General features: G+C 50.5%; 1 protein-coding gene and 1 long non-coding RNA gene across 3 annotated transcripts in view; one reads left to right on the top strand and one right to left on the bottom strand.

Moving 5' to 3' along the window:
* LOC132656539 (uncharacterized) overlaps positions 1 to 23,483 on the top strand; it is a 67,255-nt gene that overhangs the window by 18,825 nt on the left and 24,947 nt on the right. The window lies entirely within an intron of this gene.
* Clybl (citramalyl-CoA lyase) overlaps positions 17,897 to 23,483 on the bottom strand; it is a 182,893-nt gene continuing 177,306 nt past the window's right edge. Inside the window, exon 8 of the mRNA XM_021644469.2 lies at positions 17,897 to 18,194. Coding sequence (XP_021500144.1) covers positions 18,099 to 18,194 — 96 coding nt within the window. The 3' untranslated portion in view covers positions 17,897 to 18,098. The remainder of the gene's footprint in view (positions 18,195 to 23,483) is intronic.

The raw sequence follows: 23,483 nt of genomic DNA, 5'->3' as shown, positions 1-23,483 counted from the left end.
TACAGATGGCTTATTTCTTCTTTGTTCCTCCCTCCCTCTCTCCTTCCTTTCCTTCCTTCCTTTCTCTTTCATTCATGTGTTAAGACAGGGAGTAGCTTGGAAATCTCTGGAGTGGGGAGGGGTACCTGGAATAGGGTTCACATGAATAGACATTACATGGAGCTTCTGAGATGTAGAATGAAATCAGGTTTATGACGGGAGGCAGCAAATTGACAAGACTAATGATATTTTCCATTGTAGTGAACTAAATCATATGGTGAGAGGGTATCTTGCTCAGCCACACGAGGCTCAGCTACTCTGGATCTCACTCTCCGCTGGCTGCTTGCCTCACTTTCCCCGCGATGATCGAATCTATGTCCCCACTGCTGAGCTACTCACACAATTCTTCTTTTCTTCCTTTAAAGAAAACTTTACTTAGAGCGAGACTGTCAGTGAGTTGCCCAAGGCCTCGGCCTCCTGAATGCTAAGGGCAGAAGTGTACGCCAGCACACCGAACTTTTACTTTTCCTAGTAAGTGACTAATGGTGTTCAAAGAAATCAATGGCGGCCTAGAGTAAAGCTTTAGGCAAGGTTTGGTAGAAACAAGAAGAGGTAGAGCATCCTTTAGGCAGTCAATACTGGAAATGGTACCCAAGTCTAAAGGAGGTTGAAGATGCTGTAGGCAGTCATACAGGAGGAGTAGTAAGGCACTGGGGTGGGCTGTCCTTGGAGAGGACCGCCTGCAAAGACAGGCAGAAGACTAGGCGCCAACGAAAGACAGGCAAGGCAGGAAAGAGCAGGTGGTGCATCTCCTGAGCTTTTCAAACCCTGGTTCAGAACCAGCGGAGCTGGGATTCTAACAGACTCCCAGACAAGCTGAGAGAGTGAAAGAGGAAATTCACAAGTTTGTTGACTGACCGAATGAATATATGCATGCATGAATGCAACTGTCTTTATTGTTTTTAAAGGGACAGAATGAATATGGATAGGAAATAAGAAAAAAGGAGAAGACATATTTGTCTTTTCTCTTGCCCATTTTCTCTGTGTAGAAAAAGCATATTTGAGAGCTGTGAAGACTATACGACAGCATACTGTGTAAGAGAAGAGAGAAAAGCAAGCTGAAATATAGCCAATTTGTGGATTTTTAAGTTGTTTTAATGTATTTCATTTTTATGCAGCTTTCCCCTCCCCCAGCTCCTTTCTGTAGGCAATGCTCGGAAAGCTGGGTCAGGGACCCTGCTGGGCATTTTCTACTTCTATCCCAAATACTTTCCTTATAGGTGAATACCTATGAGCTGACTTTTAGGGAAAAAAAGCTTCCAAAAGACATTGTGAGCTCCACAGTGGTGTGTTTGTGCGTGTGTGTGTGTGTGTGTGTGAGTGTTCCTTTCCCTTCTGCCAGTTAACCTGTGTCTTTGACCTTGAGATCTCTGAGTCATCCTCCATTCCAGCTCATCTGCCCCTGAGTTTTCTCCTTCAGAGGAAGCAGTGGTTATTTGCGTCATCACTGGCACTGCCTTGGTGTGCTTTTTGAGAAAATTAGAGTTATTATGTTCTGATTAGACTGTTCACACTGACCTCATCTTTTGTGTCAAAATACAAGCCATGCTTCCATGAAGCAATCATTCCGTGTTCTCTCTTTTCTAGTCCCCCCAACCCCAACCTTTCTCTTGTAAGTCAAAGCTGTTTGGTATCAGTAGAGCCACAAAACAACTGCAAAAACGGGAGGGGCTGTCTTAGCTCCATTTCTATTTGCTGCGACAGAGTACCTGGCAAACAGCAGCTCAGGAGAGAAAGGCAGCAGGCCCTGGAGGCAGCAGTCACGTCACTTCCGCAGCCACGAGCAGGAGATGAACGTACTCACTGCTAAGCTCACTTTCTCCACCCATTTGCAGTCCAAGACCCACACACAAGGAATGAGGCCACCCACAGCGGGCTGGCTCTTCCACATCAATTAATAAGTGTAATTAGAGCAATCCCCTACAGACGCGCCCACAGGCCAGCTCCCTCATCTGACAAGCCATCAGTTGTTCTTCCTGGTGATTCTAGATTGTGTCATGCTGACAGTTAAAAACAGCCAGCACAAACTATTCCAATTGTTAGCTGGAAATAGAAGACATTTGCGCGTGTCTGCCTGATGCTGGCGTCGGAGAGTGTTTGCTTTGACCATCAAGTTGGGTGAGGAGAGATGGAGGAGCAGTCTTGGCTGTTCCGAGAGTACACCTCCTTAGGATACAACCACAATCCAAAGCCAACCAACATCCTTTGGGGTTTCGCCTTCTGCCTTTGTCAAACAAAGCGATTATCTTGGCCATCTGCATCTGGCCTACTGTGCAGGGTGTCTGGGTTTTCATAAGCCTTGCTGTGAGGGACAGGCCCTGGGTACAACAGATAAGACCTTTCAAGGGAAAAGCTGCAGGCATCCTGAGCTGGGAGCCTGGAGGCTTGGCCTTTATCCCCGCTCTCCACTGACAATGCCTTTATGAAGAAACGTGTTGTTTTCAGGAGAAGAGGGCCAACAGCCGCACACTCGCCTTGGTCCTCATTTGGCCTCTTAGACCCAGCAGCTCAGCGGGCAGCAGGCCTGTCCCGGCCACAGGAGGCTGACGGGCAGCAGCCTCCTCGGAGACCTGCATCCTCCTGCCTGGTGACTCAGTGGTCAGGTTTGCTCTGGAGGAATTGTAAGGAAAAGGCAGGACGTGTCCCGCGGAGCTTTCAGCTCTGGGAGCCTAGCAGTGGGGCCAGGTTCCAATCTCTTACAGGAGCTTTCCCTTGCTGCCGTTTTAAGAGTGTCTCCATCAGCAAAATGCTGGCACTAGTGATGCCCAGGGAAGCGGGTTTCAATCAGAAAATCTTAATTTTGTGCACGGTTCATGGAGTGTGCACCGTGAGAAGTGTGCTTCGCACGCGCACTCTCAGGTTTGTGTGAAAGGCGGCTGGGTTTCTGTTAGCCCTGTTAGCAACAGGAGCCCGCACCCATGCTGGAGGGGCTGCAGCTGCTTGGGAAGCTGCTGCAGAGGATGGTATCTGGGATGCTTATTTGGAGCAATTAAAAGAAGAGAACGTGCCTGGCCTTCATGGCACTGAAGGCTCAGTGCGCGCGCTCAGCGTATGGATTTGCTTCCCTGACAGTTTCTGCCTCACTCTGTTTTCCCAGGTGGCCTGTGCCTTTGGGAGAATTGTCTGAAATGCCCACAGTGTTTCCCACGAAGGGCACACATGTGCTTGATAAGCAGCGGCCACCAGCAGAAAGCCAGGCTGGCCAGGACAGGCTCTGGCAGGGATCTGTCTCAGCCATTCGTGAGCACAGGACTAAAGTCAGACCCACAGTAGCTCACATATGAGGAGAGTGGGCACACGGTCAGCTGTTCCTGGGAAACCAGCGGAGGCCACCGTGGACCACTTTTCTGTGTCTGGGCATCTGATGAGTCTCAAGATGTTTCTTTAGACCAGGAAGCAAGATCATATGGTGGGAGATTTCGATAACCAGCTGAGAGCACGACAGGACCTGATCAGAGCAGGAGGCAGTCTAGAGGGAGGAGGCTGTGTCAGAGAGGAGAGGCTGGGAGGAGGCAGGGTCGGAGGGAGGAGGCAGGGTCGGAGAGGGGAGGCAGAGGGAGAGGGGAGGCAGAGGCGTTGGGGAGGGTCTATGCTTGGCTGGGAAGCCTGTGGAGATAATGAGCTCCAGAACTGAGCATGGCAGGTGAGTGAGAGCCACACACTAGCGCTAGAGAAGGCCACGTGGCCCTGTGTGGTCTGGCCCTCTCTCCCAGCATGGAGCATGATGAAGAGTCACCATGCCTTCATCGGTATCCCATCTCTCCCTCACCACCCTTCACCCCGACCCGGCATCCGAGCACTGAGCAGGCTTTACCTGTATTTGATGCTGTTTGAGAGGAGGCCACAGTAGGGCCAATGGGAGCCTCCCCTCCGTGCCCCAGATGCGGGACAACTGCGGGCCCCGGCGGACAAGCAGCGCAGCTCGGCCTGCTCATTTAAGTGTTCAGCGACGGGAACGCGCTTTGTCTGTATGGGAGCATGGGGGGGGCTGGGGAGGGGCGCAGCAGTAGGCGCACTCTTGGGGAGGGCCCAGGTTCACTGTCCAGCACTCAACCATCCATAACATTTATTTATTTATATTTTAAATTTAAAATATGTAGGCTGGAAGGCCAAAGGCAGACTTTAGCATAGCAGACTCTCTGTGAAGTCACACTTTTTTTTTGAGACAGGTTTTCTCTGTGTATAGCTCACACTGTCCTCATGGAAATTCGCCCGCCTCTGCCTCCTGAGTGCTGGGCCTAAAGGCATGCACCACCATGCCTGGCTGGAGCCACAGGGACTGCTCAGTAGTGTGTGGCATTAGGTGTTCTAGGAGCCCGGCATCTGACAGGGTTAGAACACGTGACCTAGCCAGTGACCTCTTCCCTGTTAGGTCCCCTCTTGAGCAAGCAAGCGCATGTGTGAAGGTCAGAGGAGTCAGTTTGCTCCTACTCTGTGGTCTCAGAGACTCACCTCGGCTCATCAGGCTTGGGTGCAAACTCACCCAAAGGATCATCTCACTGGCCCAGAACTCACTCATTCTATGAAAAGTGACTACATCAGGCTAGGTGGCATGGATGAAAAAAGCAGATGAACCTTTTGCCTCTGGTTGAATTCCAACCTCTAAGCATGCCACAGGGAGAAGTGAAGTTAACACTCGCTGCTGTACTTAACTCTCACTCCCCTGCAAGCTCCTCACTGCAAGGTGTGAATTGGTTCCCCCCCCCCACAGGACACTTCACCTGAGGTGGCCATTGGATGGAGGCTCTCCTGCTCCTTCCCTGAGGAACGCCGTTGTTTCAGTGCTCCTCCTATGAGGAGCTGCAGGCATTTGGACAGCCTACTCTTGGCTTTATGCTTGGCTTCTCAGATCTCTTCAAAGGCAAGCCTACAACATCTGCCAGGAAGTAGAAATGACCCCACAGATACAGAGTCACCGCCACTCCGCTGCCCCGGCATGGGGACCAGGTGTACAAACAGAGCAGGACCTACGGGAGTTCTTGGGAGACAGAGCAGGGGCCTGGAGGATTCCTTTTCCTTTCTTTTTTGTTTTTGTTGTTGTTTTGGTTTTTTTCGAGCCAGGGTCTCGTTCTGTAGCTCCGGCTTCCTGGAATTCACTGTGTAGACCAGGGTGGCCTTGAATACAGCGAGCTCTGCCTGCTTGCGCCACCTCTGCCAGCCAGCTAGGAATCCCTTTTCTGTTACTTTCTGCTACGAAGGCAGTGCCCCCAGCGCCACCTGGACTTTCTTTTCTAATTCTCTGTCACTGTGGAGGACCTGAGTTGCTCTAAAACCCCGCAGGGCTTGGATTCCGCTTTCTTGCCTCTGTGGGGTATTTTGTGATACTCGGCCCAGCTTCTGAGAATTGCTCCATCTGGTAGCGAAGCCACGGCCCTGTGATAGCACACAGTACAAGGTCCCTCCAGCATTTCTCCTTGCCATTGAGCGTCCCCAACGCCCTTTTTTGAATAGCCACATTCTTACCCACTATTAAATCTCCTGCTTTTTTCCTGACCTCCCCAATACCCCCTTTATAATGGAACTAGGCTCTTGGCTAATTTGCATGTTTGTTTTAAAAGATAATGAAGAGTAGCAGGAAGAAGTAGAGAAAGATTAAAATAAGAAAAGCCTAAACTGAATACCGGCTTTCCCAGCTAATAGAATTATTGCGCAGAGGAAAGGTCTTGGCCTCTTCTGAAACACCTGCCTCCAGATGGAGAACACCTCTTACTTCGGCACATAACAGAACCTCAGCACAGGTTCTGCTGAAGGAGTGAAAGTATTTTCTAAAAAAGTATTCAGAAAGTTCCGGCCTCACTGAGCTGGGGAAAAGGTGACTAAACGGGGTCTTTTGGCCTGAGGCAAATAGTTGTCGTCAAAGATTCCTGGCATCTCTAGGGGAGGTTCTGGGCCTCAGGGAACAGCCCGCCTGGGACCAGGCCCTCTAGTCAAAGTGACTAAAGCCCTGAAGAGCCCCACCCCCACTCTCCTGTCTATGTGACTCACAGGTAAGCGAGCAAGCAGCCAGCGGCCCTCGCTGGTCCCTAGACTCCAGGCCGCGGGCTCCCGCGGGCCAGAGAGGCTGAGCTCGGCCCACGCCCACGGGGTCTAACCTGACAGCCGAGCCTGCTCCCCTCAGCCGCCGCTGGGCTCGGTCGGGCCCAGCAGTGTGCCAGTGTCAGCAGAGACGCTGGAACAGGGAGTTTACGTGTAGTTGAAGTTTGTAAGACAAATAAACATAGGAAGATTAGTCCTGGGCTGGAGAGATGGCTCAGCCGTTACAGGCTAGGCTCACAACCAAAAGTATAAAAATACCAGTCCTGAAGCATGGCCAAGCCAACGACGGAGCCACACTTTTTCTGGCCAGTTCCCACACCAGTGTACCTGAAAGTGATAACTTGAAAGGACAAAAAAAACCTCCGAGATTGAGATTTCTGATTCCTTCTCTAATCAGCTTGGACTGAAGACGACTGTGTATTTGATTAAAGCTCAGGTCAAACGAGAGGCTTTCAGCTCAGCCACTGCTGAGACCAACTCCCGTGGCCCCAAACTTAGTTACCAAAGGGGTGAGGTTCATGTCTTTTCCCGTCCTTTCGCTTCTGACACAAAAGCTGCACTTCACCTCTGAAGGTTCCATGGTTTGACTTGGCTGTTTATCTCATCTGCAAAATGAAAGCTGGCTGGACTCTTATTTCATGAGTCTAGGATGAGACTACCAGAATTAAAGACAGACAAAGCTGGGCCGTGCGCTGCTGCCCAGTCAGCCTGGAACCCCTGGGCCTGACTTGCCTCAGTGTCCTGTGCAGCTGGACTGCGGGCGCCTGCCCAGCACCATTGGACAATTCTTTCTCTCACACTTTTTTTTTTCCTCGACTGTTCTGGAACTCACGCTGTAGACCAGGCTGGCCTGAGACTCAAGGAGATCCTCCTGCCTCTGCCTCATGAGTACTGGGATTAAAGGTGTGTGCCACTGGGAAAAATTCTCTCTTCTTGGTTTTCTCAAATTTATTACCTAGCCTGGCGGTGAACTCATGGTGAGCCTCCTGCCTCAGCTTCCTGGGTGCTGGGATTATAGGGGTATATTATCATGGCCCACCCAGCAGATAGCCCTAATGTGCATTGGCCCAGATGATCACAGAAGCCCATATTTGGCCAACTGCTGTAATTTGTATAATTGAAAACTTAAATACAAAGAATAAAAAAATCCACTTTATTTATAAAAAAAATTTAAAACGCTTAATAATCTATTGAAAAACCTCTTCTTACAAAATCCAGAGGCTACAGAAGTCTCCAATCTACTTCATTAGTCCCACAAAGTATTTTAGGCAGGTCTTACGAGTCTGGAAAAATTACATTTCCCAGATTTTAATAAGCTTCCGTGAGTTTTAAGTCTGTCATAAAACATAGATTTTCTTTTTGTCCTTGAGAATTAAAAGGTAGCCAGTTTTTGTTTGTTTGTTTCAGGAGAAAATTTAGGAACTCAAAAGGACCAAACAAAAATTTGTATACTGCAGACAGACAGATGAGCTGTGCCAAGACAGCATGGTTCACTAGCCTATGCAAGCCTGTGATCTCAGCATTTGGGAGGCTGAGGCAGGAGGATTGACATGAGTCAATCCTAAAGAGCAGGACTCTGTCTCAAAAAGCAAAAACAAACCAACAAACAAAACACCAAAAGAAGTGAGAAGATACTACGAGCCTCTGCGTGTGTGTGTGTGTGTGTGTGTGTGTGTGTGTAGTGAGCCTCTAGACAGGGAGTAGAGTCCTTACTAGGGGAGGCACACTGCAGACACTGCAGGGGACGGGCAGGGAGAGCAGGCCAGCATCCCATGACCCTCTGGGTCACGCCCGTCTGGGAAACCAGCTCCTCAGATCTGCTCAGCTTTGGAGATGGGTTTTCTTTCTCTCTTGTAGGAGTGTCCAGTCCTGCAAGGGCAGTGCACTTCAGTGTGCTCCATGCTGGCTGCAGCAAGGGAGGCACGGAGGTAGAGGGCTGCAATGCAAAGGCAGGAAGCAGAGAGACCCATGCTTGGGACCTAGATGAGAAATCAAATCAAAAGAGCGCCATTGATGATAGAAACATGCATTTCTGAAGATATTATTTGAAAGTTTGGGGGAAAGCAAAGCAGCCCATGCCCCAGGGCTTCTGGGAGTATGTACAAAATACAATAATTAAATTAAGTCCAGCAGTTAAAATTCCTCATAAAAAGAAAAGGCTGGAGTGCCTCCCAATGGGGAATGCTTGACTTAAAAGGGAGGTTTTACTCCATGGCCTGAAGGTCAGCAAACGGGGCTCCCTGAGAATGTATAACATTTCTTAAAGGGGTCTTCTGTCTTTGTTTTGTTGAAAGAAAATAAAAGAGTAAAAGAGGGCAAGTTTTGAAAATTAAAAAAAAAGAAAAAAAAGAAGAAGCTGCTGTCCTAAAATCATCAGGATTTTTATAAAAGCCACACTGGAGGCTATGAAAACATATTCTCTCTTCTGAGTTAATCAAACACACATGCCCTTCAAGAAGGAAGCTGGGGAAAAGGCCAGTGGAAGCTTTTGAACACATATCTTTAAAATGCACTCATTTTCAGAGGCACTTGCAAATTCATGACAAATTCACTGGCCAGTTAATTTAGAATGTACTTACCTTTAATATTTCAATATTCTCATAAACACAGTTCACATTTTGAAATGTCTTTTATAATACAAAATGAGTGCAGGTGTGGGGTGTGTTTGTGTGCATGCGTGTGACTTCATGAGGCAGAGTTATTAGAATGATCTTGTGGGGTCCCATCCTAAAATGGAATTTTTATCACAATTTGATTGAAAGTCAGTTTTCATGGTGATCATTTGTTACTGTTTCTGGTACTGTTCACCCATTAAAGGAATAAAGTTTAGATGGAAATCAAAGTTTATAAGCTTGATCTAAGCATCCTTAGACCTTTATAAGTTATTCATAAATAAATTTAACATGTTAGAATTTTACAAAGATATTGATTTCTATAAAGGTTAGCCTAAGCATCCCTAAGCAGCTCTCTCGACTCCCACGCAAACATCACGAGACACTCAGATAACCTTTGCTACAACATTAGGAACCCATAACAAACTGCTGTGTTCTGAAACCCCAAAATGCCGTCTGCGTGCTCCTGCCTTTACAGCATGGTCCAATGTAGCAGCAACATTTAATTTACTGAACAAGTAGTGGTCTCATTGTCCTTTCTCCTTTGATTCCCAAAGTACAGCATTAGGTGTCTCTGCCATGCACTTGGGGTCTCCCCAGTAAAATGGGAATAATACACAGCCTTTGCCAACCTCACAGTAAATGAAGGATTGTGGAATGTTCCCTAAGCAGCAGGAACTTAAGCTAGAATTACCACCAAAACATGGATTCAGAATTGGGGGTGGGATTGCCTAATTTTTTTTTGCTTTCCTCTCCAGCACTTGGAATTTGTGCTTTTGGACCACTGAAGGTGGGTGGGCTGGAGAAAAGGTGAGGTCTAAGGAGAGCTGGCTGGCTTTAAACACTCAGCGGGCTGAGGTGGAATGAAGCCAGAACACACAAATGGTCTGAAGGCCTTGGGGGATGAGTCCCAAGACCACTTCCCTCCCAGGACGCTCTCCAGAGTTCAGAATCAGCTCCGCCCTGATGGGGAATCCTGCAGAAAGCTATGTTTGCAGGACAACAGCCTCCTGGCTGTTTTTGAATGACAGCTGTTAGAACTGAGATGGACTCAGATGCCATTACTGGAATTGGAAGGAAGCCTTGTGGAAAAGGAAGGTTCTGCTATCATTTGTATTGTGTCAGGAAGAGCCTTTGTAGATTTGTTGAAGACAGAGAGAGGAACTGTGACTCGGCCTTGGGATGTGTGACTGTGTGGAGGGATCTTGGTCCTAGGTGTGGCTCTACCGTGTTAGACCCTGAGTAAATCTACAGTTGCTCAGCTCCCAGAGTCCCCGGTAGTCTAGTTTTCTATGTGCATGGTGGCCTTTCAGCCAGGACTGGTGCTGAAAGCCATCAGGGCTTCAGTTTCTGTCAGGGGCTTGGACATTTCTAAGCATTGAGATAAATTTCTATAGTCTAACACCAGGTCTAGGAGAGGGCTGACAGTGCCAGGAGAAGGCTCTCTTGGAATGCACATGGAGGTTGCCAGATCAATATATTTTCCTGTCAAAACATATCTTTTCATCCATTGATAGAAGTAAAGGAGAAAACTAGGTCCATTAGTAGACGAGAAAGCATACCTATGGACCCATTTTCAGGAGGCAGAAGCAGGAAGATCACTCATGGGAGTTTAAGATAAGCCTGGTCTACACAGCAGGTTGTGGGCCAGTTGGCTACATAGTGAAACCCCGTCTCAAAACAACAGTAACAACAAGATCCTGTGGATCCATGCCAGGAAAGAGAGAAGGTGCAGGATGAGGATGAACGAGGAGGAGTCTTAGCCAACCCCACTGAAGTTCTGGAAAATATGTCAGGGTACCCTTGCCCTAACACAGCCTGGACACATGCAAATGCAAGGCTCCTTCCTTTCAGAGCTGGAGCATTTCTGATGCAGTCACCCTGGGAATGGGGAGGCTTTGGGCCCTACAGCCTCATCTTGGGGGGTCCCTCAAAGGGCCATTTCATAGCCCATCGTTCTGACTTCCACATCCTCACAGCAACACTGGGGGCTGGGGAGGGGGCTGCTGCTGTTCGTTGGTTTGAGGAGCGGAAGAGACTGTGACTTAGAGAATAAATGTCTAGTGCGATTGTGACGTAACTGGTGAGTGAGAAAGCCAGGACTAGAAAGCTACCTGATGGGCAGACTCAAGCCCTACTTTTAATGAATACACATCTTATGGATCTTCTACCTGGAGGTGAGGAACGAGAAAAGGAGAGCTTGCAGAGGGAAAAGATGCTGTCCAGTATCCGTCCTTTGTGTGACGCTCACACCTCCATAAGCCTGCCAGTCACAACCAGCCCAGCAGGCTGGCTGCGGGCCTGAGGCGTTCTGATGGACAGGCAAGTCTGCAAAGGTTAGGAGTCTTGGTGGTGGTGGAGAGGGACTTCAGAAAAAAGTCCCTGCAGTTGAGGAGGCCGGAACTACATAGCCAGTGCCTGCTGGCCAGTGCCCTGGGAGTCACAGCAGCCAAAGTTCTGTGGGAATTCTAGTTCCTGGTAATCCTGTGGCGGGTGTGTGTGTGTGTGTGTGTGTGTGTGTGTGTGTGTGTGTGGCGCAATTTTGCCTCTCAACATTTCTCCTGTGGTGCTTAGGAGATGAAGCCAGATGCCCAGAGTATGTGCTCTGCGGACACCACAGGCAGCCATCTGAAGCGGCAGAACATTCTTGTCTTTGTGATGCTAGCCATGTATCTAAATAACAAAGGCAATTTAGTCCATTGTTTAAGACAAAACAAAAAAACTTGGTTAAAGCAGCCGTTTGGCCTGCCCTCTGTCCTCCCCACCCTCAGCAGAGAGTGTGGCCACTGTGATGCGTACTGTCCGTCCCCTTGCATTGCCTTCTTTCGTATTTATTGTGTGTGTCAGGGGGCAGCTGGGGGCCTTTGGTTCTGTCTTCCTACCATGTAGGTCTCAGGGAGCAAGCTCAGGTCTCAGGCTTGAAGACGAGGATTTTTACCCCATGAACCATCTCATTAGTTACCTATTGTTTTTTGTCACAACAGGAAACTTTGTCACCCATCATGTTGTGTGTGTAATGTATTCTTTTCCCTAGAGTTCCTCATAGGCCTAAGACCCTAACCTACAGAACATGCTCAGTTGTTTGTTTTTTGAGACAGGGTTTCCTCTGTGTCGCCTTGGCTGTCCTGGACTGGCTTTGTAGACCAGGCTGGCCTGGAACTCACAGAGATCCACCTGCCTCTGCCTCCTGAGTGCTGGGATCAAAGGTGTGGTGGACCACCACACCAGCTGCTGTCCAGTTTTTTGTTTGCTTATGAGGAACCAACAGCAATGTAAGAATTGGCTTGTTGGGGGCTTGGGGTTGGCATAGTGGAACTCCTAATCCAGCAGTGGCAGGCAGATCTTTGAGATTAAGGCCAGCCTGGTCTCCAAAGCAAGCTGCAAGCTAGTCAGGGCCACAGACAGATTGTCTCAGTCCCCCCACCCCCAATTGTCTGAGACTGATGGAGAGTCCTCAGGTTCTTGAGCTGTATATGGGGCCTCCTAAGAGGCTGCTAGCCTTGCCTTTGACTTGCTGTGGCTGCTTCTGGTTCCTCTTCCAGCTGCTTGTCAAGAAGTCAGGAATGAGAAAGTTACCTCACCTTGGCCAAATCCCTCACTGTGGCTCAGCACAGCTTTGCATTGCCCTGTGCACGGCCTAGGGAGAAAACGGAGGCAGCAGGCCAGCTAGCTGGTTCTTTAGCAAGTCTGTGGAGCAGAGTGCACACTGCAGGAGGGTAGGTGCATTCCGAGGCCCTCAGGCTCCCTCTGCAGCCCTAGAGCCTGCCCATCCTCTACGGGAGAGGCGAGGAGGAGCAGGGATTGCTGGCTTTCCTAACGCCTTAAATAATTCTTCTTGTTGCTGTTCTTTGAGATGGGATTTCTCTGTGTAGCCTTAACTGTCTGGAACTTGCTCTGTAGATCAGGCTTACCTTGAACAGAGATCGGCCTGTCTCTGCCTCTGCCTCAGTGCTGGGATTAAAGGTGTGTGCCACCTCTGCAACACTTTAAATTCTTAATTCAAACTTCTATTCTTATAGCTACTGGTGGCCAACGGTATTTGTCTGTGCTTTAATCTGTAACACTGTTTTATGAGCGAGTCCCTTCCTGAACCTCCGACAGCCTTATTTTCACTGTGTAGGCCAGGTTGGCCTGGAACTCACAGCCCCACCTGCTCCGTTTCCCAAGTGCTAGGTCGAAGGCGTGAGCCACCACATCCGTGGACAGCCCTGTGACGTGTGGACAGCTGTCCGGCACCCAGTGGCCTCAGCCGGTGTCAGCTCAAAAGTGAATTTAGTTAAATGTTTGTGAGCACAGCGCTTCCCCGTAAAAACTCCAGTGGAGTATATTTGCTCAGTTCCGTGTCCTTCTCAACCTGGGGATTAGAATTTGGGTTTTCTCTCACAGATGTGCAAAGAAATCCACAAATGTGCTTACAGCGTCTCTGGGACTCTTAAGTGGGAAGCTGTCTGCTTTGGGGTGTCCGTTTTTTCTCCTGATTCAAATCCCGGGTTAGGAACGAGAGCACCTCCACCGGGGAGGGTGCTCCCAGACCCTGGCCCGGCTCGGCGATCTTTAGGGAGAGGAAAGCACCAGGACTCCCAGGACGCCTGGGGTTTGGGGGCTCTCCGGGAGCCCGTCTCGCGCGTATCCCGGGAGCCGGCTTCTGTGCTGGCCACACCGGGCTGCAGGTCCCCACACCGGCTCTGGGGCCCGCGCAGGTGTCCGGCCTGTGCTGGGGTGCGCGGGGGCCCGGGAGCCCCAAGAGAGACGTTATTGTTACACTGTAACGAGTCTGATTAACACGCTGCTGACACTTTCTCTTAGTTTCTTCGGCTCCTAGCAACGGCGCACAAAGGCGAGGGATTGTCCCGGGCTCCGCGGGGACACGGGCAGCCTTTGATCTCGCACCATTACGGCCTGGCTGTGCGACAGGCTCGCGGGGCCGGGGAGGCCGCGGGCCCGGCCGGAGCCCCAGCGCCGCTCACCGTTAGCTCCCCGCCCGGGAAGGGCGGCCGCGGCCGTGGGCAGCGTGGGGCGCCGCGCCTCCACGCGCGTCCACCACGCAGGCACCGCTCCCCCCAGCCGCCGACGGCAGGCTCACCCTGCCCTTCCCATCGCGAGGAGCAAAAGGAAAACCCAGCCAGTCACAATGAAAAACAAATGAAGGAAAAAATATCCAAAAGGAAGGACACAGCCCACAGTCCCCCGAACGTAGTAACCCGCTTGGACGAAGCCGAGCCGCTCGCCACAAAGTGGGAGCTCGGAGGACTTCGGGGCCGCCCAGCGCGCTCGGCTGCCCTGGCAAGCCTTCCGGGCCTCCAAGGCTGCCAGATAGTTACTAGAATCTAAGCAAGCCACATCCTCAAGAGTCGCCCGCCCCAGCACAGGGACAGCTGCCGGGTCCCCTGCGCAAGTGTCACAGGTACCGGAAAGCAATTCCCTTTCCAGGCCCGTCGCTGTCTTAGCCACCCTCCCCTGGCCTCAGCCGAAACAGGGTGCAAAGAGAGAAGAGCTAGGCTTTAGCATCTCAAAGTTAGGTTCAGGTAATTCCTTCCCCTAAATTGCAGAAAGTGAAGGCTTTGCAGGGGGCGGGGGGGGGGGGAGCACGGTGTCCCCAAATCCTGAATTTACAGAGCGGTCCCGTGGCTCCACCAGGGTCAGTGTTCCTAAGCTGCCGTGGGAAAATCTCGCCACCGCTTTGGGCTTCGTTGTTTCAGTTGCTTTCCTAGCACTAGAGGGGAAAATGAAAAATAAAAATCCAGAGGATTCAGATTGCAAAATAAATGCAAGTTCTAAAAGCAGAATTTCCTGGGGGGAGAGAGAGGGGGGGGGCTGGAATTCTTTTCTCTCCCTGAGGCAACTTAGAAAATTCCATAGTCGCCCAAGAAAGCCAGTTTCCCCAACTCCCACAGAACTAGTGAGTGCAAAGGTGACTTCCATTTTATCGAGGACACCGCGGCTGGTTCTATTTACCCAGCAGAACATGCCAGGCAATCAGGGACTTTCAAATTCAAACCCTGGGAGGCAAAGTCTTCATGGGGTGGGGGGGAAGGGACACTATTTCCCTGTTGTTTCTAGGAGAGTCAGGGCCAGCTCGGCCCACAGGACAACTAGAGGGCAAGCCGAAGAATCTCCCCAACTTGCGGCCCCAGCCGGAGCCTCATCCGGCCAGCCGGAATTCCCCTCACCCTTTCAATAAAACATGACTGTACCGATCCAATCCTCCATACATTAAAATGAGTTTGTCACAGATTGTCATTAAGACCTCAGTAAAACAATGAAGACATTATTGGGCCCCCCTGTCCCTCGGGCAAGGTATTAAAGGAATAAAGCAATCCACACCACACGGGTCCTATTGAGATTAATGAAAAAATTATGCAAAAAAAATCACAATTTCATTTTCCCGTGACGAGGCTTTCCGTCCATCCCGTTGGCCTTGCTTCGCACCTGATGATTTATTAAACTAATCTGTGGCGCTCAACCGCTGATGTTCTCAACTCAATCTTGTCCTGGCTCATTTTCTAAGTAATTGTTTCTCATTAGTTCTGATAATGTTTTAACAGTGTTATCCATAATTTAGCCTCCTGGAATTAATAACAAGGGGCTGATATTGGCGGAGTGGCTGCCATGAGGTACACAAAACTATAAACAGGTATGCTCTTAATTAATCTGACGAGCAGCCCGTCCCTGTGCTCTGCCCAGCTTCTCCTCGTGCCTGTGGCCGACAGCAGGGCCCGGCCAGGCTCACTCAGCCCTTTGTCCTGCTCCTTCACCTCGTCGGGCACTGAGGCTGCGGGTGCGGGCCGTGGGAACACCGGCCTCTCCAGTCTTCCTGGTTTAGAGTTCTGTCTCTCGGGAGTGAGGCCCGTAGGATTGCGGCGGCCACTGACCCTCTTCTGGGGCCCTCGTATCTGCTCAACAACTGGCAATGTGCCCACATCTTGCCTCCTGTGGCCCAGTCTGGGATAGATCCTGCCGTCAGCGGCCTTTCCTGGTTATGAGGTTGGTCAACCTGAGGTCTGAGAAGACTTAGCCAATGAAGTGGCTCTGAGCTGGGCCTGGTGGTGGACATCTGTAATCGCAGCACATAGGAGGATGGTGCAGGAGGACTCCCATGAGTTTGATGTCATGAGTCAGCCTGGGGTACACGTCAAGACTGCGCTCCAAAATCAAACCTGGAACCAAACAGTGATCTTGTGTGAACAGGAAGTAGGGGACAAGGTTAGAGACAGTCCAGCATAGTAGGGACCTCGGAAAGGCCTCGCTGGGCCCGTGTTCAGGGCCACGTTAGACGGTTGCTTTCTCGGGGATCCATGGCTTCCACCATGCCGGTGGGGCTTCCCTGGAGGGCCCTGGCTGGAGGACCCCAGTGTGTGTGGACTGGGGGGGGGGGCTGCTCTACCAGAGTGGAGACTGGCACATGTGCCCTGTCTTTATTACAGCCAATGGCTTACCCGAAGTCAGTGCTCCCTGCTACTCCCAAGGTGTGTGTGTGGGGTGCGCACATTCATGAGGACATCAAGCCCGCCGTCCCTGGCAGCTTCTAGCAGCCTTCCTAAGTCTTTGTTTTAGACAGGCCTGACGGCCTGCCTTACCCTGTGTGCCCCTGGCCCTGCCGCTCCCAGCTGCAGCCTGGGGACCTGGGGCTTCTTGTCCAGACATGCTGTCCATGGCCCCTGTCTGCTGTCCCGGTGCTTCCTGGAGCAGCCACCTCCCCCCATTCCCATCACCCTTCCCGGAATCTCTGGGGAAGCACAGGGCAACCCAGGTGAGGGACTTCGGTGATTGCCTGACAGGGTGCTCATGAGAAGGGGAGACATGGGGCCCAAAGCTGGTGGCCGCAGCCCAGCTGGCCTCAGAGGAAAATCCTCAGGTACCCTGCTTGTGGGCGTTCGTGTCTCAAGAACGTTTCTCCAGGTCCCTCAGTATGGCTTCGGCCACACGCCGGACGGGCCTGTGGTTTCTCCTCGGAACCCTGCAGCGGGGAGCACGGCGGCCGTGGGGCAGTGGCTTCCAACCTGGCAGAGGTGTGATGACATGCCACATACCTCCCAGGGCTGTCTGTAGGCACTGAAAGGATCAGGGTGAGAGGCAGATCGAGGATGGGGCACACGCCAGGGGCCATGAAGGGAATACACCAGAAGGGCCTGGGAGGAGGAGAAAAATGAGACTGGGAAACAACTGTTTTCTATTTACAAATTTAAATAAACAGAACAGCCTTCCCCTGCGGTGTCTGCCCCAGAGGAGCAGCCTCGCTGCTGAGGAGGTCATGAAAAGGTTGCTGTGGAGTCTTAAACGTCCCATTCTGCTAATTTCTTAAAGAACAGTGGTCCGGAGTCTCCACACAAAGGCTCATGATTTAATGAGGAAGAGAAACAAAATCTCCGCTTGTTGGTGTTTCAAACTTCATTGGCGTCCTCTGGCACGCACGTTGATCCTCAGGGCCTTCAATACCCCTTGGCCTTCAGCGGAAGAGTCCGTGCTGAATAGAGGACAATGGCTGCTTGTTATGTTTGTTTACCCTTCCTACAAGCTGGGTTAACCTCTTCAAAACAGCTCTCCTAAGCCCGTTAACCACAGCACCCAGAAGACCCACAGCTCCTCTCTAATGCGATGCAAATCCCGCCAGGCCATACGCACGCACCAGCCTGTGGCTCTGTGTCCTCTAGACCAGGCTATGGTGGAGAGCCCCACCCTGGCCCTGCATTTCCAGGGGAAATGGCCTCGGTGGTGGCCAACAGCTAAGCAGGGAGATGAAGGGGAGAAAGGACAGTCTCGTTTTCCCTGCACTGATTTTTTAATTGACAGTAACTGTTGACCCAAGAGGAGAGCTTTCAGGGGTCACCATATGGGTGGAGTATTTTGCAGATAGTGGCTTCCCTGGAAATCAGCGTTGAAAGTTGAATTTTTTAAAAGACAATATAATACATACCATTTTAAATGTCATTTGTTGTTTTAACTTATAACTCATGAAACTGCTGAAACCTTGATTTTGATATGCTTAAAAAGCCTGGCCTTGAAATTATCTGTGGTGTCCGGCATCCAAATGAACAAAACTGGAAATATTTCTTAATAAGAGAAGAATAGGAAACATTCCAGAACACATCAGAGTATGTTTCACTGAGGACAGGCGCCTTCTCATCTGTCTTTCCTCCCACTTCTATCTCCCCACGAGATAATAAACCCGTATTTATAACACATTAATAGACAACTGTAAAACTGTAAGCTCAGACTCCAAAGGAAGAGAGTTTATTTTTGGAATAACCGGTCAGTAGGACACAGGGGTGAGGGCGGCTGTGACTAACATGAACTGTAAATGAAGCCAGGGCCTGGCCGGGCATGCTAGCATGCTGCCTTGGGGACTGTGGTCTGTCTTTAGAAACCCACTGTATCCACTCAGGCCGCCTGAGGAGGGCTTCATTTAGCAGATCATTTTTCCTTGATGGATGTGGCAAGCGTAACAATGTTCTGGGCCTGCTTCAGTAAGGGCATGTCGATCATGCTTCCTCGGAAAGTAAAGGCTCCCTGGAAAACAGAACACAAACTTCCTGAAAGAATGATCGCAAATTACAGGCTTCTTTTCCTGTGCCACGAGCACACTTAGATCCCACCTGAGTCGGGCTGACTTTCCTGCCCAACTTTTGAGAAACGCCAGAGCAAATTGCAGGGGAGAGATTTCTTTTTATCCTCCTACAGAGGTGGGGGGGGGAAAATCCTTCAGCATTTTAATGAAGAGGAAAAAAATACACCAGACACAAAACGTGCAAACTGTTCATTTCACTCTTGAAAAATCAAACAGAAAACAACTGTGGAAGAAAAATTTAAATACTTCCTTATTTGAAATATTGTGTGGGATTTTGAAGCAGTAATGTGCTCTGGCGAGTGATTGCTGTTTTTAGGTTACTAACAATGCTTCCTTCTTGCCAGACATAATGAAGGTGCTCCTCCAGGGGGATGAGAACATGTGGAGAGGGCCACAGTGAGCAAGACGAGACCATGCCACTGAGACGCACGAGCCAATGGCAAAGAAGCCATTCTTAGACGGCTGGCCAGTCAGAATGGGAGGCGGCTGCTCCAACCCTGCGCACCGTTTTCCTGATTCCTTATTTCTTAAGCCTTCTTCAAGCACCCATTCCGTGTGGCACATGATGCGTTAGGACACTGGAGCCTTACAATAGTCAGCTGCCAAAGTCACATGATGGGAAGGGTTGGAGTTATGGGTCTGAATCTCCAACTTCAAGCCTTTACTGGAATAAATTTAAAAAAAAAGCAGGAAAGTTCAACTGACAGAAGGCACAGATCCCAAAGTACTTGTGTTCTTGTTTGCTTTTTGTTTTCGCTCCGCCATGTTGTAGGCTGCCCTTCAAGTCAAGGTAATCATACTGCTTCAGTCTTCCAAGTGCTAAGTTACAGGTATGAGCTACCATATCTAGCTCCGCGCAATTTCAATCTTTTTTATCGTTGTTTTTGAAACGGCACCTGACAATGTAGCCCCAGCCTGGAGCTTGCTATACAGACCAGGCTGGCTTTGAACTCATAGAACTCTGCCTGCCTCTGCCTCCTAAGCTGTGGGATTAAAGGCTTCTGCCATCATTCCTGGCTCTTAATAGTTTTACATTTTTGTTTGTTTTGAAGTGCTGGAGATGAAACTTGAACCCTTCTAGACAATGGCTCTACCAGTGAACCACATTTCAGCCAAGGCTAATCCACAGCTTTCCCCTCCTCTTCTCTGTTGTCAAGGACGCTGCTGAGAGAGCCCGGAGGTGGGGGACCCATGCTCACCCTTGATGGTTTGTTTATGTATCACAGCCCACTTCCTATTTCATAAGTCAGAGTAGAGCTTGTCAGTAGTGGGCACTGCCCCCGCTTCTGAGACGGGCATGACGGGAGCTGCCAGGAGGGTTGTGAGGTGGACACAGAGGTACTACAGAAACAAAGAACTGTGGCAGGGAATCCTTGGCAGTGTTCAGATTTGATCTCTCAGTAGAGAGATTTAAGTGCCTACATAACTAGCATTTTTCTAGGAATGCCTAGTCCTCTTAGCATGATGAATCCAACTCTTAGCACCCCTGTGTGACCTAAAATCCTGCATTTGGGTCACTTTCTGATCCTCTCTTTCAGTATTTACACCCTTCAGTTGGCCTTTGGCTCACTCCGTACAGCCTAGAGCTGATCTGGGTCATCTAGGACCATGGTGAACTTTATGGATCTGGTTGGGGAAGTTCCCAGGGTAGCATTCCATGGAGACCAGGGGTGGTCTCAAGCTGTTTTACAAGGCAATAGGCCAGTTTTCCCATTGGAGTAAAGAGGAATCACAAAGGCCTCTTGGGTACTGGCCCACCGAGGGGATTATGGCCCCTGTAAAACAGTGTCTGTCCTTCCAAGGTTTGACTAATAGGCTGGCAAGAGAAAGTTAGCACAGATGCACATGAGATAAACAAACAAACAAAACACTCCTCCAAGACAAAACAAAGAAGCCCAGCCCCCACGCCATGAGCCCTGAATCAAAAGTGATCCCTTTGGGTTAGGCCCTGTCTCCTGAAATTCTGCTGCCTTTCACAAACCCATCAGAGCTGAGAAATACTCCCCACTGCTGTTTAAGACCCAAAGAGAACATTTCTTTTGTGGGGTGGATCTGGCTTGATTTCCTTTTTGTGTGTAAACTGAGGACCTTGGTCATCAGAATTAGAGAACTTGGCATGGTATCCATATGTCTTCATACATCAGTTCATAAGATGCCTGCTTTTTAGTGTATGGATTTCCCTGGGAAACGTAAACAGTCTGGTAGTCAGGACTTGTTTTAAAAAACAGAACTTGTCAAAAGGTTACTTGGATTTGGGGGGGGCAGTTTGATGCTAATGGAGGAGTTTCTGTCTCACTGGCTGGTGCTTCTTTTTAAAAAATTGACATCACATCTCAAAATACGCAAGGAACTTGTCAGCATAAGACTCAGGTTATCATTTTGTTTTAAGACTTCTTGAAGAGGCTGGCGAGATGGCCCTATGGTTAGAGCACTGACTGCTCCTGCTGAGGGCTGACTTTGATTTGCAGCATCCACATGGGGGCTCACAACTGCCTGTAACTCTAGTTCCGGGGGAGCCCACCACCCTCTCCTGGTCTCTGCAGGTCCTGCATGCGCATGGTACACACACACACACACACACACACACGTGGAGGCAAACATTCGTGCTGATAAAAGTAAGCAAATCTTTTAGAAGAGACTATTAACAGCCCCGCGCTTGTGACCACAGACTGTGAGAGCATGGTAACAGCTATAATGGTTTGAGCAGTTGCTCACCTCGGAGCCCACCGCCGGAGCCCTCACACTTTGTTTCATGGGTACCGCCCATGATGACACATGGCTAGAGACACCAGCATCCATCCCATGAAAACATCCTTTCCGGACACTGAGAAAGAGCATTACTTGGGAAAGTGCTTTCGCCTGAGCATGAGGACCTGGGCGCAGTCTCTAAGACCCTGTAAAAGGCATGGCTGTGGGTACCTGCAATCCAGGGCGGGGGCGGGGGTGCAGGGACGGGAGGACCCCTGGGGTAGGCTGGCCTACCAACCTAGCCGAATTGGTGCCCTGTGTTCCTGGATCAGTGATAGACTCTGCCTCAAAAACGAAGGTGGCCAGCAACAGAGGGACCCTGTCAGTGACCTCTGGCCTTCACGTGTAGCTGCACAAACACACAAAAGCCCTTTTCATTTCTGTAGAAAACATGCACTGTAGAGGTGACCGTCTACGCTAACTTTACAGAAAGAGGGCGAGGGCGGCAGAGTTACAAACACCCACGGTGCCGGGCGGCAGAGCTCCTGCTTGTTCCGTCTCCCGAAACTAAACCTGTACCCGGCACCAACCCCCCTTTGCCCGTCCCAGCTGCCCTGCTTCCTCCCTCCGTTCAGATCTGCAACTCCAGAACCTGCTGCAAGCCCGCCCTGTAGCTCACTAGAATAGAACAGGAACAAAACAGATTTGCTTTTCTTTTTCTTTTCCTTTCTTCTTTTGTTTTTGGAGACAGGGTTTCTCTGTGTAGCCCTGGCTGTCCTGGACTTGCTCTGTAGACAGGCTGGCCTCCAGCTCAGAGAGATCCGCCTGCCTCTGCCTCCGGGTGAGTGCTGGGGTGAGAGGACTGTGCTTCCACTGCCTGGCCTCATGTTTCTAAAGGTTTATTTAAAATTATATATTTGTATGTGTGTGCTTCTGTACGTGGGTATGTGCACGGTAGCACAGGTGCTTGTGGAACACCCAGAAGATAGTGTTAGAGCTGGAGTTACAGGTGTTTGTGAGCTGCTGGTTTGGGTGTTGCAAACTGGCACTCAGAACTTCTGCAAGAGCAGAACATACTCTTAACCACCGAGCCACTGCTCTGGCCTCAAAACACACTTACCTGACTCAAATCTTGTGAGTTCTTCAAAGCTTTTGGGTTAAGAACTGTGCTGAGCATGTTCTGTGATTAGCAGGATCAGACTCCAACACAAATAACCACTCTTAGTCAGCTGTGCTCTTTGTTTTGGAGGGGCTCTGTTAAAATTGCAGCTTCCAAGCTCAGTCCAGCACAGTCAGAAAGCCTGGAGGCTGGCCAGGAATCTCTCAGGATTCCAAGTCAGTTCCATTTGTGACCTGTGCTTGCGCTGCTCTGAGCTGAAGTGGCCAAGTTACAAGTACATGCTTGCAAAGTGCAAGACCACACAGGCCTCTGTGACCTCATCCAGAGTGTCTTCCCGGTGCTCAGGCATGGACGTCTCGTAGGCTGCTCACCACTATCCGCCCACTGTGGACAGAGCAGCCTGTGCCAGGCCCTGGGGGACCCACTGAGGACCAGAGGGGAGGACTCCATCCCTGTCCTCTCTGGAGCTCCAGTTGTGAGCAGGAAGAAAAGCTGCAGAGGCCTCAGGACAGAGGGCCGTGGCTCGGTGCTGGCTTTCTGCCAGCCAGCGCCTTGCTCACCAGGCTGCACACCTCCTATGCACGAGGCTTTGCACACAGCGGGCACCACATACATTCCACATGAGTTGCCCTAGGGCTCAGGCCATGCAAACTTTTGTTCTGCATTGGCCAGTTGGGTCGTTTATCATGGAAGGTCCCTAGTCAGTGGCCTGGCACTGCTTGTTGCATATTGGTCTGAGACTGAGATTCCTGGAAGTAATGACATCTGAAGGGAGGGGAGGGGCCGACGAAGGCTCTGGGTACGAGGCTCAGAGCTCATCCCTGGTGATGTATGCACTGAGGACTGCAGCCTGATTGTAAAGCGCTGGCCTAGCTCTGAGGGGCTCCAAGTTCACCACACACACACACACACACACACACACACACACACACACTCACGCATGGATGGCTCAGGGCAGCCCTGAGGTAACGAGACCCTCCTCCTCCCCCCCAGGCCTTTTGAGGAGAACATGTGTCTTCTAGGGAAGGTGGTGATGGGAAAATGGGTGATACCGGAAGAGTGATCACATCTGCAGGGAAGTCAGTTTCTGGAACTCAGGCCTGAAGGGGTCTGTATGTTCTTCCTTCTCTAGAACAATAAAAGACCAGTTTGCTCGGGGCTGACTCTGTTGTGAGCTCTCTTCTCATACCAGGGGGGAGCCCAGGCCTCCCGCACCTGCGGCGCGTCTTCCCAGTTGAGCTGTGTGCCCAGCGGTCCCTGCCCGCCCACTTGCTTCCAGATAGCACCGTTGGACATTCAAGGGTGTCCTCTGGCATGTGCAGACGGGGTGTAGCCCGTCCCTCTCAGAGGCGCCTCAGCACCGGCCTCTCACGGCGACAACTGCTCCAACATGGCGCCAGGGCTTCTGCTCAGACAGCTGTAA

Source organism: Meriones unguiculatus, chromosome 9 (genome assembly GCF_030254825.1).
Source record: "Meriones unguiculatus strain TT.TT164.6M chromosome 9, Bangor_MerUng_6.1, whole genome shotgun sequence".
Taxonomy (NCBI): domain Eukaryota; kingdom Metazoa; phylum Chordata; class Mammalia; order Rodentia; family Muridae; genus Meriones; species Meriones unguiculatus.
Note: the sequence above shows the minus strand (reverse complement) of the source record. Positions and strands in the feature narration are given on the sequence as shown.